We start from the raw sequence: 17356 nt of genomic DNA on the forward strand, positions 1-17356 counted from the left end.
GCGACGAGAGTGTGGGTCTGGCGCTCCCGGCTCTCGCCCTTTCTGGGCTTTACCTTCTGCCTCCTGAGGCTTGCCCTCCGACCGAACCCACTGAGCCGCCGTCCCCGAAGCCTGCCCGTACACCCGCCTCCAGGCTGTGCTCAGGCCGGCCCTCGTGCTGCGACCGCACCTGCCGGCCGGGCCCTGAGCCCGTGTGGCTCGTCCCCACCCACGGTGAGGGGCCCCCTCGCCCCAGGGGCAGCGGCATCTCTGGCCGTCCTCTGCTCAGCCCCTCGGGCCGGCTTCCAGCCCACGGGCGCCCTGTCTCCGCGCCTAGCCTGTCCGTGGGGCTCGCCGGCCACGTGTGGTTGTAGAAGCTCTACACGAGCTAACCACCGTCCCGGTGTCACCGCGTTCCCGGACCCGAGGGTCCGACGCCAGTGCAGATGGAAGTCTGACTGACAGCTGTCCACGTCACTGGCTGAGGCTGGAAACAGGGACCCAGAGCCGCTCACTATAAATCTGACAGAGGAACGCCTTTGGAATATTCATCTGCGAGGGTCTGGCTGCCTCCTCGTCCCACTCAGAGGAGTGACGTGGGCCCTGGGCCAACCCAGGCTCCCGGGGTTTTTCTCCAAAGAAAGCCGTGGGGTGCCTGGGTGGCTCAGGCGGCTGAGCATCTGGCTTCGGCTCGGGTCAGGATCTCACGGTCCGTGGGTTTGAGCCCCGCGTCGGGCTCTGTGCTGACGGCTCCGAGCCTGGAGCCTGCTTCGGATTCTGTGACTCCCTCTCTCCCCCCCTCCCCTGCTCATGCTCTGTCTCTCTCTCTTTCTCTCTCTAAGATAAATAAACGTTAAAAAAAAATTAAAAGAAAGCCATGACCCAGACCTCGAGAGAGCCACGTCCCACGTGTCTGTGACTACAGGGCCGACAGGTGCACAGGGGGCATGCAGATGAGACGTGATGAGACGTGATTATAAAAATAACCAACGCCGAGGACAGCACTTAAGGCCACCAAGGACCGTGGCCCCAGACCCCACGGTCAGGAGCCACAGAGGCCCTGCTGGGGGTGCCGTGGCGGTTATCTTTATAACCCGGGGAGGGGGGGCGGGAAGCACCATGAGCAAATGGGGTGGGAGGGTGGCGGGCCGGGGGGCAGGCGGTTACCTCTGTCGGCGTTGGCGAGAGTACCTGTGGGGACTGTGGACACAACAGAGTGGCCTGTTAGTGCCTTGGCACCAGGAGGTCACGTGGGGAAGAAGAAACAGCCCAGGGCACAGACACATCCTCACGACCAGACCCTCCTCCAAACGGGCAAGGAACCTACCACCCGACACGACCCAGGAGCCAAGACCTTTTTGGAGAAGTAGGGCCAATGGCACCCCAGGAAAGAGGTTCCCCAGGACGCTTCTTTGAGTGCGCCCTACGCCCACTGCTCTCCCGTGAAGACGTATTTTCCTAGAGGGAGACGGTCAGGGCCCAGGGTGGCAACATCCTGAGTCCATCTGCCTCGGTCTTCTCCGGAAAGGAGACAAAAGGGGCCCAGAGAAGAGGAGGGTGATTCGGGGCCTCGGGGTTTGGGGTTTCCTTCTCCTCAGAATGGAAAGGGGCAAGTGTCTCCCAATCTCCCCGTTTCACGGAAGGGGAGACTGAGGCTCAGAGAGGTGAAGCAGATCTCTGAGCTTCCAGCCTGCTCTCCTTTCCCTGCTGGGTTCCCGCACTGGTGCTCAACTGCTGGACGGCTGCCATTCCAGAGAATTCCAGCCCTGAGGCCCAAGTCTGCTCAGCGCGGTGCCCTGAGCCTCCTGTGGCTTCCCAGTCCCCACCCCGTCATGTGCCCACAGAAGGGTCCCCGGGGAGACTGGCACCAAGTAGGCTCCCAGCCAGGGTGTGGCAGGGCTTGGAGAGGGGGGAGCCCTCAGGGGCCCTGAGCTGAGGGAGTGAGGGGGCTCTGACACCTCAGGACAATGGCAGACGCCGGCAGGGGTGCCACGGTGACCAGAGCTGGTGACCCCTGGTGACAGGGCTCTGCCTCTGTCAGACGCACGGCCCTGGGCCAGCACGGCCCCTGAGCCTTGCGTCCTCATCTGTATCCTGGGACAGTCACTCCCAAGGTGCGGGGCCACGGGCCACGGGTACACAGGAAAGCCCGGTGTCCGTGCAGAGTGAGCAGGCCTGGGGGGAGTAGGGACCGTGACACTACGGCGTGACCGGTCCCTGAACAGAGGATTTCTGTGCCCCGGGCTGCCCTGCATCTGGCAGGAGAGCCTCAGTGTGAACACATGTGACCCGGGACCTCCCTTCCCACCCCCACCCCCACCCCCCCGCGGGTAGCACCCGCATACAGTGCGCCCCACTGGAGGGGTGCAGGGTCAGAGGCCACAGCGCGGACCGTGTGCGTGTCTGCCGACACTCATGTGACCCGTGGAAGCAGGACGGGCAGCGACCACACCCCGCACCCACAGGCGCGCGTGGCCCTTCCCAGCCCCCGTCTGCGCAGGAAACCTCAGGCTCCAGCCAGCGAGGGCGGGGTGTCGCACGGCTGCCAGCGGGTGGACGGGGAACTCGAACCCGGCCCTCTGGACCTGGCTCCCCTGTCTTCGAGGCGGCGTGAGGGGCGGTTAAGGAAACAGCCAGAATGTGGTCTCTGGGGCAGAAAGGATCCTGTCTCGGCTGGGGCTCGCCACTTGGGGGACCACGGCCAAGGGCGTTGACCTCTCTGACCCTCTTCCGGCGCTGTCCATTGGAGCTTGGACCGGGTGCTGGATGCCAAAGCCCCGTGCAGAGCCCAGGTCCGTGACCGCTCCCTGCCCTGACTCTTGACGGGGCTCATCTCCTGGTCCTCAGGTCCCAGGGGTCCCCTGCGGCAGAAGCCAGTCAGGAGGGGTGCCCGCTGGCCGCGGAGCAAGGGAAGCAGGGTCCGTCTCACCCTCCCACCTGCCTCCGTGGCTGCACCCGCCCCCGAGCATGGTGTCCCCGAGCCTCAGCCTCGCTCCCAGAGAAGCAAACAGGAAGGCCCGGGGGAGATGTGCAAAGGTCCCGGGTTCTCCTGCCCCCAGGGGAGGGCCCGTCACGAACAGCACACACGCTCAGGCCGACAGCCGGCCAAATGCTCTTCTCGTCTATCCCGGGCGCCCACAGCCACACGCAAGCCTCAACGCCACCGAAGACAAGGGAAAATCAGCAGGGGGCTGCACGTAAAGTGGAGCAGATTCACCACGGAGGGACACTGCCCACGGACACTAGGGAATTGGTCATTTGCGCCCCAAACGGGGGGTCGAACCAACACAAGGAAGTCCCGAGACTTAGGGGCAGGCCAGCCGCTGAGGACGGTGGCCAGGCCAGGAATGTTCTGGAGAGAGGAGAAGGACACGATTCACGCAGTAGGGGAATCGTCCCGAACCGAAGAAAAGGAGACTGTCGCTCGGTTCCCGGCGCTTTGCTACACTCGGGCACGTCTCCCGCGTTCCCTCCCGTTTCGGGGGGCTCCTCTCGACTCAGCCCTGCAGCCTGCTGCGCGTGGCCCGCGAGGCTAGGGGCAGCACCCGCTGCGGCCTCCCTCAAGGGGAGGCGCACAGGCCGTCAGAGGGGGCGGAAGCGGACGGGGCCCCTGCCGTGGGCACCCCTCCCCCCCCACCCCCTCCCTGCAGGTGCCCTACCTCGCTGCAGCTCTGTCTGTCGGCCACCGAGTGGCTGATGTACGGCGAGTAGGAGATCATGTCGGGGCGGTCGATGTTGTAGATGGCCTTGCTTTTGGGAAGGGCGGCCAGGTCCCTGTAGTCGAGAATCTCATCGCCCAGCTTCGCCTGAGAGGAGAGAGCCAGCAGAGGGCGCCGTCGGCCCCACACGCCACAGGGCAGCGGCCCCGGGGCCCGGCCCGCAGCAGGTGCTCCGGCAGCCGCGTGGCCCAGAGCCACGTCGCGGTGACACGGGGTGAAGGGGCAAAGGCACACACGTGTGTGTGTGTGTGTGTGTGTGTGTGTGTGTGTGTGTGTGTGTCTCATTGTCACGTGGGCCTGAGGCCCTCGGCCCCACCTCCGAAGACCACGTGGTCCCGAGGAAGCGTCCCTCAGGCAGACCCCCTCCGCCGAGCCGGAAGCTTCCACAGGGACAGCTCGGGGATCAGAGACGCGGAGCCCGTGACCTGCCTGGTGCGGAGCCCGGCAGACCGTGAGGCTCGGCCCACCGCCCAAACACACGTACGCACGCACGCGTCTATACGCACACGGTGTGCGACGTAAGCAAGTGTGCAAACACCAGGGTAGACGCTTCTGCACCCGCACGCGTGCCCAGAGGACGTCCCGTCTAAAACTGTGGAAGTCAGCCACCTACACAGCCACCAACTGGCTCGTGCCCCCGGCCACACACTGGCACACACGTCTGCACAACCCACACCCTCTCCCACACCACACTCGCAGACGCACCGGTCACCCTCACTCCCACACCCACGCCAATGCACGGTCGCGCCACCCGGGCCCACACGCTCACTCATACACACACGCACTCACACCCACACACCCACTCCCGTGCAACAGTATATACTTGCACACATGACGGCACCCTCCCAACAGTACACATCGACAGACACCCTTACACGCGCGCGCACGCGCACGCACGCACACACCCCCACTCCCGTGCAACAGCACATACTTGCACAAATGACAACACCCTCCCAAAACAGTACACATTGACACACACCCTTACACGCGCGCGCACGCGCACGCACGCACACACCCCCACTCCCGTGCAACAGCACATACTTGCACAAATGACAACACCCTCCCAAAACAGTACACATTGACACACACCCTTACACGCGCGCGCACGCGCACGCACGCACACACCCCCACTCCCGTGCAACAGCACATACTTGCACAAATGACAACACCCTCCCAAACCAGTACACATTGACACACACCCTTACACGCACACGCACATGCACGCACACGCACGCACACACGTACACGCACGCACACCCCCCCACTCCCGTGCAATAGCACATACTTGCACACATGACGGCACCCTCCCAAACCAGTACACATTGACACACACCCTTACACGCACGCACGTGCACGCACACACGCACACACCCCCACTCCCGTGCAACAGCACATACTTGCACACATGACAGCACCTTCCCAAACCAGTATACATCGACACACACCCTTACACGCACACACATGCACGCACACATGCACGCACATACACACCCACTCCCGTGCAACAGCACATACTTGCTGACACACACCCTTACACGCACACACATGCACGCACACACGCACGCACATACACACCCACTCCCGTGCAACAGCACATACTTGTGCACATAGTGGCACCCTCCCAAACCAGTACACATCAACACATACTCACACACACACCCACGCACGCACACGCACACACACACACTCACACCCACACACCCACTCCTGTGCAACATCACATACTTGCACACATAACGGCACCCTCCCAAACCAGTACACATCAACACACACCCTTACACGCACACGCAGGCACGCGCACGCACGCACACGCACACACACTCACACCCACACACCCACTCCTGTGCAATAGCACGTACTTGCACACATAACGGCACCCTCCCAAACCAGTACACATCGACACACACCCTTACACACACGCACACACGCGTGCACACGCACACACACCCATACACACACGCACACGCACGCACACGCACGCACACGCAGCAATTTTGAGCTCTTGAGATACGGCAGCAAAGTGCCTGGCGTCTGACAGGCCGGCTGGGCCCCGGGCTCAGGTGGGGCAAGGACCGCGCCCCGCCCCACGGCAGGCGCTCACTGGTGACGCTCGCTTGCGCTGGCGAGGGCCCCCTGGCCCCTTGCTCCCCTGTGACTCGGCCCAGCCTCCCCCCTGCACCGCCCCCCACTGCTCCCAGGCTATTGCCCCCGGCTGCCGCCCCTCCCTGGCTCCGGGGGCTGCCTGGAGGCACACGACGGGCTCAAACAGGTCCTAGAGCTGGGCAGGAGCACACACGCAACCTGACCCCCAGCGGTCACGGCGGGGACGATTATCTGTGTCGGTCCCCACGTTCCCCTTGCAGGTGCCCACGTGCCCACCCGTCCCGGAGCCGACGCACGGGGTCACCTCCTCCCCACCGCGTTCCCCTCTCGGGATCCGTCTCAGCCTGGCGTCGCCGGCCGTGGGCAAAGGTGGCGGTCAGGCTGCCCCCACCGGCTCGGCTCTCCCCAGACCCGGAGAGAAGCCTCTACTCGGCCCCGGTGTCCCGTAGCATCCGTACCAGAGCCGGCACGGGTCCCACGCTCCTGTCCGCTGTGCGACTAGCTGTCCCTTTCCAGCCCAGGCGGCTCTGGTCCAGGCCCTCACCGCTCACATCTGGACCCAGCAAGAGCCTCCTGGGGGCCTTCCTGCCGCACTTGCTCCGAACAAACGTCGCCAACAGCAGCTGCCGATACCATGAGCTCTTGCCCGGGATGGCACGAGACTAAGCTTTCTATTCTTGGCTCACCAGAATCTCAGAGCGAGCCCGTGCTGGGGGCACCCACGGTCGCTCCACTTCATCGACGAGAGTCCAGAGCCCAGAGAGGTTAGGTAGCTCGCCCAGAGTCACACAGCCAGGGAGGCGTGGGCGGGAAGAGGCCCAGGCTGTCTGACGCCAGAGCCGTGCTCCCCACCATCGCCCCCTTCCCTGCCAGGGCCGCGTCTCTGGAGCCCCAGCGACGACACCCTGCCCTCCAGCCCCTCTGGGTGGGTGACGCAAGCCCTCGCTGTGGTTCCCCAAGTGCGCTGCTGACATTCCCAGCCTGCTGGCCCTGAGGGGTCTCCTCCCTGTGCCCCCGCATGCCAGGCTCAGCCCCCGGTTCAGTAGCCCCAGCCCACCTCCTCTAGGAAGCCTTCCCTGACCACCTGACCCCAGGGCTCTCATGAGTCTGGTGGGTGCTCTCGGGGTGAATGCTGCCGTTTGTGACACAGGTTGAGAGAGTGAATGTGTGAGGTCTCAGATCTCTGACTCTTCCCTTTGGAGCCTGGGCAGAGTTCTGAGGACCTGAGTTCAAATCCTAAGTCTGGGGGCCCCTGGGTGGTTCTGTTAGTTGGGTGACCGATTTCGGCTCAGGTCATGATCTCGCAGTTTGAGTTCGAGCCCCACGTCGGGCTCTGTCCTGGCAGCTCAGAGCCTGGAGCCCGCTTTCGATTCTGTGTCTCCTCCCCTCTCTGCCCCTCCCCTGCTCACGCTCTATGTCCCTCTGTCTCCCAATAATAAATAAACGTTAAAAAAAAAATTTTTTTTAAATTTCTAAGTCTGTTGTCCGTAGTCGGGATGGACCCTGATCAGAACTTCTGAGCTGTCCCTCAGGGGACCCTGTGCCTCTGCCTGTCCTAGTGACCCGCCCCTCAGAGCCATGCTACCTGCCACAAGGAGCTCCTTATGGCTGCCCAGCCATCCAGAGCCCGGGGGCCTGGCACCTGCTGTGAGCTTGCACTCCCGTGCGCTCTCTCTCTCTCTCTCTCTCTAGGCCACGCCCATCGCACTCCCTTTTGCCTGGCTGTTCTTCCAGACCCAGTCCAGGCCTCCCTGTCTGGGAGACCGTCCCTGCTCCCCTCCGCCATCTGGTTTCACGTTTGTGTTTGTCTCCTTTAAGTCAAGGTGCAGACGTTGGTAGGTGTGTCTGTCTCCCCTTGTCTGGGCCTGCGGCTCCTGGGGGCCCAACGAGTCTCTGATTCATGATGGAGTCCTTCTCCCTGACTCCGTGCCCGGCACGGCAAGGTCCTTGGGACGTGCTTGAGAACTGAATTAAAATCCACGGGGCATTTGCCAAAGTCAGGAGGACGCTCTGGGCCTCCGTCTCCGCATGTAAAATGGGGACACCACCTGTTGGATTCCGCGGACATCAAATTCAAGCTGACAGTGGAGTGAGGGGCGGGGCAAGGCCTGCAGGTGCCTCCCCCCAGTCCCTGCCTCGGGACCCCACCCCGATCAGAGCATCTGCCCGCGGCCGTCCCAGCCCCGCGGTGCCCGGGTCAGTGAGGCCGGCCCTGCCCTGGGTCGGCCCCTGACAGCAGGGACCGCAGAGGCGGCCTGATGGCGCCATTCGTGCCCGCTCCCACCCCGGAAAGTGGCTCCGCCTGGCTCTTGGGCATCTGTCCCGCCCAGCGGGGCTCACAGACCCATTTCCTCTCCCGCCAAAGCCTTCGGCGGTCGCCGTGACAACAGGCTCTCTGACTGGCGGAGGGCCACTGGGGCGTGTGTACAGGTTCATGTGGTTTCCCTGCGCCTTTCTCTCTCCCACACTCCACCCGGCATAATAAACAATAACAATACACGGCCACACAGGACATCATACTTACGATAGCTGTCCATAATAATAGGTCATAACGCAATAATGCTGATGTTACGTATGCCTAGTTACTGATTTACTGCCACGGTGAACAGAGGCTGCAACAAATATTCAGTGTGACCTCACTGTGCTTAAAAGAAAATACACAGAGAGAAAAGGGACCCAGAGACCCACGGGGCGTGCTCCAAAATATTAACAGTGGCCACGCGGGCACTGGCGGGGGACGATGGTATTCATCTTTCCTCTTGCACCGGTGAGCTGCCGGACTGCTGGCGTCCTTCCAAGCACACCGAGCCGCCACGGGGACCAGGGCCACCCTCCCGAGGTCCGGCAGCAAGTACGGGGTCAGGCGCACAGTAGGGCAACAGCAGATGCCAGGAAAGACACGAAAGCAAAAGCAAGGCAGAGCCCCGAGATAGGAAGGGCTCGTCTCGCAGGACTCACGCCTCCTCGGTGAGGGAGGTCGAGGACGTGCGCCAACTGGGAGCGGGCACCACGCTAACGGGGGAGGGACAGCCGGGGTGCTCCGGCCTGAGGCCCGTCTGCTTCAGTCGAAGGCAAACCCAGTAAGCGCCACTGTGGACTGTCGCGGAGCCTTGCAAGTAGTTGTGACAACAGTGACCAGTGTCTCTGCTCACTGCACGGTCACAACAATACCTGGTCTTTCACAAACGCCAGTGTGTTTAAAAGAGTGGTTCGTGTTTGGGGCGTCTGGGTGGCTCACTCAGTTGAGCGTCCGACTCGGGCTCAGGTCACGATCTCACGGCTCATGGGCTCGAGCCCCGCGTCGGGCTCTGTGCTGATGGCTCGGAGCCTGGAGCCTGCTTCGGGTTCTGTGTCTCCCTCTCTCTCTGCTCTGTCTCTCTCTCCCTCTCTCAAAAATAAACATTTAAAAAGATACTATCACGATTACTATTTTTAATGACAGCGATGCACTATGCACTGGGTTAGGTCCTGCCAAATCCATATTTTCACATACATATACCCATATGCACATGTACATATAAATCTGTGCACACACAATATACCTATATATACATATACCACATGCACACATACACATATGTAAACATATACATTTACACACATGTATACCCATGTGCGTGCATACACACATACATGCACATACCACACACACCTGCACGCACATCTACCCATATGCACACACATACACGTATATATCCATACACACACATACACATATGTAAACACATACATTTACACATGTATATCCCCATATGTGCACGCCCACACACATCTGTACACACATATACCCATATGCACACACACACGTATGTAAACGCACATACATTTGTACACACATATACCCATATGCACACACATACACACATACACCCATACACATATATAGCCATATGCACACATGCACATATGTAAACGCATACACTTATACATGTATATACACATCTGTACAGAGATATACCCATATGCACACACATATGCACACCCATACACACATATACCCATATGCACACACACACGTATGTAAACACACATACATCTGTACACACATATACCCATATGCACACACATATGCACACCCATACACATGTATATCCATATACACATATGTAAACACATACATTTACACATGTATATCCTCATAGGTGCACGCCCACACACATCTGTACACACATATACCCATATGCACACACATACATACACCCATACACATATGTAGCCATATGCACACATGCACATATGTAAACACACACATTTATACATGTATATACACATCTGTACAGAGATATACCCATATGCACACCCATATGCACACCCATACACACACATACCCATATGCACACACACACGTATGTAAACACACATACATCTGTACACATATATACCCATACGCACACACACACGCATACACACGTATACTCTTTAATGAAAACGGGACCGCATAACATAGATTATCCTTCACAAGCCTCGCGTAGGAGCACGTTAGAAACGCTTCCCAGGTAGCAGGTGCAGATCTGCACGCCTATTGGTGACACCAGCCCGGTCCCCCGTGTGCCGAGTGTCACTTTTTCGGGCGGTGTTGAGCCGACACCATCATGGACAACAGTTGTGAGCACATCTCTTTGGGCACCACCACCACGTCACCCAGGAGCTGCGGGGTCACGTGATGGTCCTCACCGAAAGCTCGGCGTTAACCTCCCGAAGTCTGCACCAGTCTGCACCCCACGGCCGCGGCGAGAGCCCCGGCTCTGCACCCCAGCACCTGAGGACGCCCCGGCCCCCAAGGGCACCCCTGGCCATGACCCCGGTCCGGACCCTCCCACCGCGGGCCTCCCACTCTCCAACTCACATAGATCACGCGGCTCGGAGACCCCGAGGTGCTGGAAGCAGGTACAGAAATGATGCTCTCTGAGGAGCTCCTGGTTTCCTGGAAAGGAAGGCGACAGGAGGAGACTGAAAGCGGAATATGTTGATTCCAGAACCTTCCAGATGCAATGATCACAGGTCACACTCCGACAGAAATGCCAGGAACGACATTTTTTTTTTTCAGATTGAAAGAGTTCTTAAAATAAACACGCGGGCTTCAGTGAGCGGCTGGAAAGCTATAATCAGACGCGGCAGGTGACGCCAACTCCGAGCCGACCAGCACGTTCTCCGCGCCGCTGGCAACGCTCCGATGATCACCCGGCTTCACGCAAGGAAATTATCTGTTTTTCGGAGGACGAGAGCAAGGGATTCTGCGCACTCCAGAGGCCAAGGCCGTCCCTTTTACCCAGAATTTTGCTGCTCGGAGATGTTATTTTCCACCCAGGTTATAGGGGTGGGGGGCGTGTTTAGCTCGTTCTACCGGCCCGGTCCTCTGCTGTCAGACTCTGCGGCCACCGCATCTGTGACCCGCTCCCCGAGTGCCCACCCCTGCCCCTCCTCCCTCCTCGGCCACATCTCCTGCTTCCCCGGAGGCAACAGTTTCCCCAGGCCCCTCCTCTGTTCTGCACGCCAGGCCGGCCCAACCCTGCGTGGACACCCTTCTTCCCTGGCTCCCATCACTCATACCGGCGTCCATCCAACCCCACCGGTAGGACGTGCTCGCCCCTCCTGGTCCAGCCTCCACCCCTGCCTGGCCTCCCCCTGCCTCCTGACAGCTCCGGCTGGCTGCCTCCTACCCTGTCTCTATCCCTCTCGGTGGCCCACACCTGCTGCAGTGGCCCTGGGAGGGGCCACATCACAGGCTGAATTTTATCTCTCAAAACTCGCATGTTCAAGCCCTAACCCCTGGCACCCCAGAGTGTGACCGTGTTTGGAGACGGGGCACTTAAAGATGTAATTAAGGTAAAATGAGGTCACTAGGGTGGGCCTGGTGTCCTTACAAGAGGAGGATATCAGGACACAGATGCACACAGGAGACGACCACGTGAGGACACAGGGAGAAGACCGCCGTCTACACGCCAAGGAGGAGGCCTCAGAGGGAACTAACCAGCCCACATTTTGAGCCAGGACTCCCAGCCTCCAGGACCGAGAGAGAATAAATCCCTGCCGGCTGAGGGTCCAGCCTGCACCATTGTACACAGCGGCCCCAGGACACTGGCACGGGCCGTGGAGCCCTGCCCTCCCAGTTGGAGGATGCCCAGCACCTCCTACACTGTCGGCAGGACAGCAGCAAGGACAGGACAACACCAGGAGCAGATGTGAGGCCACCACGGCAGTGGGAGGGACAAACCTGCAAGGCACAGGGGGTGGTGCCCGGGTAAACCTGACTGCAAGCCTGCTTCTGCATCTGGGGAGGAAAGAGAAGAGGCAGAGGGCGTGATGCCGGGGCTCACCTCTTCGGTGAGGCGCCCGCTCGCCCGCTCATCAGCGCCGGCCGCCCCCTCCACGCTCCTGGGTACGGCCTCCTCCAGGACCGGGCGTGGGGCCGCCCCCTCCCCTCCGGGCCTGCCCTGTCTCCCAGGGCCGCTGGGCCCCAGCTCCAGGCCCCCTGGAGCTCTTCTCCAGCTACTTGGCAGGCCTGGGGCCACCCTCGGCCAGGCTCTGGAACAATCCCTCAGTCTCAGTGCCCTGCAGACCCCCGGCTCCCCAGGCACAGGCCCCGAGACCCACCTCCCGCACCACCTGCCAAGGCTCGGCTCCAGGAAGACATCCTCTCCCCCACCCTGCCGCCTAGGCCCGTCCAGGGGGGCCGCCCCTCCCCGTCGCCCGGGGGGCACCCTGCGGGAGCCCCCTCATCCCACACGTGCCTCCAGGGCAGGGAGGCCGCCAGTCTTCCCCGCGTCTGTGTTCTGCCACCCAGCCGATCGGCACTCACGGGCCGGCTGTGTGTTGAGTGACCCAATGACCAAGGACGTGCCGGGGACGGGCAGTCAGGGCCACAGCCTTCCGGAAGGCTTTCCTTGAGCGCCCTCAGCAGACACCCAGGGGCCATCCTTGCCCTGGGGAGCGGCCGTGCCCCCGGGGTATGCGGTCAGGGAGGACACAGTACCCTCTGCCTCCTCGCCCGTCCCTGCAGGGACCCCAGGGCCGGCCTCTCTTGCTGGAGAGCAACTGGGAGGCCGGGACCCGGCTGGTCCTACGGGTCCCGGAGCCTGGCAGGGGCAGGGCACTTGGTAAATGACGGGGCTGCTGGTCAGTTCCTGGCGGGTGCCTCTTGTCTGGATCACCCCCCACCAGAGACTCAGCGAGGCCCACACCACCTCTGCTGCGTGTCTCCGGGGCTGGCTCCGCCACGCTGACCCAACGCTGGCCGGGGCTGCCGGCTCGTGCTCCCCGACCAGCTTGCAGGAAGCAACACAGGACACGCGTAGGGCTCTGCCTTCCTGTCACCCGGGCGCTCACCGCCCGGCCCCGCCCGGGTCTATTCTCATTTCTCAGGCGAGACAGAAGAGGCTCTGAGGGGCTGGAGCGAGGGAGGGTGAAGTGAGGGGCAAGCAGGGCACGGCCGGGGCCTGGATGCCGTCCCAGGACACAGAGGGGCGGGCCCCGAGCCGTGCCAGCCCCAGGGCGCAGCACCGAGGGGACAGCTGTCCTCATGGGACGGCCTCGGCCCCAGATGTTCCCAAGGCGTCTGTGGAGACACAGCCCAGGAAGCCAGCTCTGGCTGCGCCCTCTCCTTCTCCCCGTCCACTGTTCACAGGGCCTCCCTTCCTCGGGCCGGCGGCTGCGGTCATCACGGGCGGACCCCCGGGCTGAGAGCAGAGGGAGCCGGGCTCCCCGCAGGCCCCGAGGCCAGCCTCGCAGCCGGGTCCAGAGGCCACGAGCAGGGCTGGCCACCCAACCTGTCCTTGAGCGGGCTGGCCCGGGTCCCCCATTCTAACCCGGTCACGCCCCGGAGACGGGCCTGGAGGCCTCTTGGCATGTGGGGGTCCCTCCGGCAGGTCCCTCCGATAGGCCTCTGGGTTGGGATTCGGGGAGGAGTCCCGCAGACAGGACCCCGCGGTCACTTCCGGGTCAGGGACGCTGGTTCTGTGAGGGCAGGGATGTGCCCGGGGTGGCACGGGGGCGGGTTACGGAGGGAATCGTGGGCTGTATGATGTGAGAGGATATGGTGCACAGTGGGGCGTGCCCGCCACTTACTGTGACCCTGCCCGTGAACGAGACCAACCGGGCACATCCTGTCACCGTGGGAGCAGAGTAACATCCATGAGGATGCCCACGTGTGACCAAAGGGTCTCTGCCGATGGGAGTAAGGAGCTCGAGTTGGGAGGTGGGCTCCCTGGGGTCTCAGGGTCGTTTGAGGGAGGCTGGGGGGCCGGGGCCCATGTGGCGACGAAAGCGGGGTCTGAAGGACGTGGGGCCGGGAGCCAACCCCGCAGGCTCCAGATGTGGCAACGAATGAGGAGGGGCTTCTCCCTGGAGCCTCCAGAGGGAGCACAGCCCTGCTGGCCCATCTCAGCCTCCGGCCCCCGAGGGAGGGGATACATCTGTGCTCCTTCCAGCCACTAAATTTGTGGTAATTCATTACAGCAGCCACAGGAAGCCACAGTCTCCACGGCTCTGTGTCCCTGTAGCTGGGAGGACCGCCGTCATGTGGGCCTGTCCCCCTTCCTCACCTTCACACAGTCCCCCCGCGCAGGGCCTGGGGTGGGGCACCACCCTTCACAACCTCTGCACCCCACCCCTGGCAGCGGGGTGGGGGGGACCCCAGGGCACAGTAGCTTCAGTCCCCGAGATTGAGGGGCAGGGGGAAGGCCAGGCGGGCGGCTCGCAGCCCAAATCCCAGTGTTCTCTCGTTGGGGCTACAGTCTGGGAATCTAGCCGGAAGGGTGACAGGGGACAGTGAGCCCGGCCGCTGAAGCCCCCGGGGTCTCTTCCCAGGCTGTCGGGCTCCCCCGCCCCTTGCTTCCCTCTGCACGGTCGTCAGTCCCTCGGCCTCCTGAGTCTCAGCAGACATGGGCAGTGGCCCAAGCCAGGGTCCAGTGGCCACAGACCTGCCCTCCCCAAGGGGACAAGACCCCGCCCTCCACTCCTGTGGCTCCCTGTACCCAGGGCCGGGCCCCCTGCCTCTGCCCACCCCCAGGCCTGAGGCCGGAGCAGTGGCCACATGGAGGTCTGTGCCCAGCAGCGCTTAACGCTGAGTGGACCTCCTCTCTGTGGCCATCAAAGGTGACCATCTGAACCTGAATTAAACCAGAGCCCTGTGCAGGCACTTTGACAACTCTGAGAAAAGCAACTGGCACTACTTTAAAATCGGGAGGAACGAGCTGGCAGGTGGAAGGAAGCGTCAGGCCGGAAGAGGAGAGCTCAGAGGCGCGGTTCCCTCGGGCCGGCCCGGCGTCCACGGAAAGGGGCTGAGCAACCATGCGAGGCTGTCACGGGTTAGGGGAGGCTTGGGGACGCGAGAGGAGGCCCCTCTCCTCCACGGAGCCCTCCTGCCCCGGCCCAGGGCCCCCCGCCCTCATGTCCCGGTGACAGACTGGGCGTCCCCGTGTGCCCACCCATTCCCCCTGCGTCCCCAGCATGCTGGGGCAGGACTCGGTCACCTCTGGGCCCCGGGGCCAAGAACAGGGCTCGGCACAACCGGACGCTGGGTAAAGCTCTGCTGAATGAACGACAAACGAAAGAGGCAGCACCGTGAGCGAGTGCGTGAGAAGCAGGGGCCTCCGAACCCACCGGACTCAGTTTCTACAGGATGCGGGAGCACTTCTCTCTGCTGGGGTCTTTCAGAACAGGCTTGGCAAGCGACAGCCGACCTGGGGGAGCCCACCCATCCTGCGGGGGCCCAGAGGAGCGTCTCCTCCGCCAGCCAACAGCCCTGTGAACCTCAGCGGCCTGAGCCCATGGGCTCTCCATCCAGCCTCACGGAAATTCCAAAAACCTTCTAGTCCCACAGACGGGCCCAGCTGGGGCTTGCCGGTTGAGCCCCGCCCTCGCTGCAGGGCTAAGGGCGAGGGGACTCTGCCCGCCCCCCGGCAGCCCTCCCCGCTCCCTCCCGCCAGGGCCGCCCCGGCTCATCCCGCAGGCCTAGCTCCCACCCCATGTCCTCCCGAGGCCCTCCCTGACCATCCGTCCTGCCCCCGACACCAGCCTCTGTCGCATCATTGCTCGTTTGGGCGTCGATTTCCGTCTCTCCCTAGAACTCGGTCCCAAGAGGGCCACCCTTCTTCCTCACTGCGACGCCTCTGTGCCCGGCGCCCAGCTGGGCCTCCGGGCAGCGAGGGATTTGCCTTGTCCAGAGAGAGGCCTGGCCTGCGCCCTCGACCCTGAGGGGTGATCTGTGTCCACCTGATGGACTGTCTGCTCGGGGAGGGGGTCACCCTCACCCAACAGGCTTAGGGTGGGGCCGGCACCAGAGAGACACCGTGTGATCTGGGGTGAAATCAACCATGTGGCAATCAGTCAGTCAGTCAGTCAGTCAGTGGAGCCCCAGTAAGATCTCTGGACACACAGCTTCCCTGGTTGTTAACACCCGGCGCGTGCGGTCACGCGTGGGCCGGGGGGTGCCACGTCCTGTCTCCGCGGGAGAGGAGCGGCTCTGGGGCTGGACTGCTCCCGGACCCTGCCCCGTGCCCTCTTTCTCTGGCTGATTTCTCGCGCAATAAACCGTAACCGTGACGAGGATAGCCTTCAGCGTGTCTGTGAGTCTTTCCAACCAACGACTGAGACCGAGGGCAGTTTGGAGCCCCTCAACCTTGCAGCTGGTGTCATAAGTGTGGGCAGTCTGGAGACTATTTGGAGACCTGCTAACGTCAGAGCTGTCCCCAAGCTTTTGCGGCCCTCGAGTCCACGGGACCCGTGGGGAGGTCAGCGGGCCAGCGCTGGAAGGCCCCGAGATGCCCGTGCGTGCCCCACCTCGCACCAGCCCCTCGGTGGATCCACCCGGCACGCCTCGGCACCCCCAGGCCTCCCCGGGGTGGCCCGTGGGCGGGTCTGCCTGGCCCGTGGGCGGGTGTGACCAGCCGGTGAGTCTACAGAAGCGGGTGACCGCACACGGCGCTGAAGAACGCACGGGAGCAGATCGTAAACCCCACCAACCTTGTTTTTGTCTTCAGTTCTGGCTGCTTGTCGGCACGCTGGGTGCCAGATGGAGGAACCTGCGGACAGACCCAAGAGGAAGCGCTCAGTGTCCCTTCCCGCGATGCAGGGGCCGTGCGGAGAGTCGGAGGCCGCCTATACGTCCGCGGCGCTCCCCTGGGACTCCCGGCACAGGTCAGCCCTCCTTCCAGGGCCCAGAGCACTTGCTCTCCGTACGGGGCCCCCCTGGACCTCAGCCCGACCCCCTGCTCCCTCTCCCTGCGGCTCTGTGTGTGGGTTTGTGTCCCAGCCAGGAGGGAGTGGTGTCTCTTCCACCCCAGAGACCAGGCACACAGAGCCTGGCACCTCATGGGGCTGACAGGTGCATGTGAAGGAAAGCGCTACATCCTATCTCCTGCTTGCAAAGCCTCCCAGGTCACAGGAGCTAACGCCTGGGGGTGGAACTTATCACTGTCCCTCCCTGGAAAACATCTGCACGGGCCTGGAGCTCCTGGGGAGACCACGATTTAATTGTGTGTGTGTGTGTGTGTGTGTGTGTGTGCGTGTGTGTGTAAAACAGTCATTTTTGACAACGTTTTTGATGACAAAAGTCA

At 62.3% G+C, this 17356-nt stretch overlaps 1 protein-coding gene across 17 annotated transcripts in view; it reads right to left on the bottom strand.

The window, feature by feature from the left end:
* The window catches only part of ABLIM2 (actin binding LIM protein family member 2), a 140277-nt gene that overhangs the window by 48523 nt on the left and 74398 nt on the right, over positions 1–17356 (bottom strand). For 16 of the 17 annotated variants that reach the window (XR_006202050.1, XR_006202049.1, XM_042937015.1 and 13 more), the window contains exons 8-10: positions 16764–16822; positions 10648–10725; positions 3639–3785 (exon numbers count right to left, since the gene is read on the bottom strand). Coding sequence is in view for 15 of the 17 variants with exons in the window: in XM_042937015.1 (XP_042792949.1) it covers positions 3639–3785; positions 10648–10725; positions 16764–16822 (284 nt within the window). In the remaining 2 variants the exon portion in view is untranslated. Of the gene's footprint in view, positions 1–1146; positions 1180–3638; positions 3786–10647; positions 10726–16763; positions 16823–17356 lie in introns of all 17 variants that reach the window. The other variant, XM_042937016.1, reaches the window with a different exon arrangement.

The sequence above is a fragment of the Panthera leo genome, chromosome B1 (genome assembly GCF_018350215.1).
Source record: "Panthera leo isolate Ple1 chromosome B1, P.leo_Ple1_pat1.1, whole genome shotgun sequence".
In the NCBI taxonomy this organism is placed as follows: Eukaryota; Metazoa; Chordata; class Mammalia; order Carnivora; family Felidae; genus Panthera; species Panthera leo.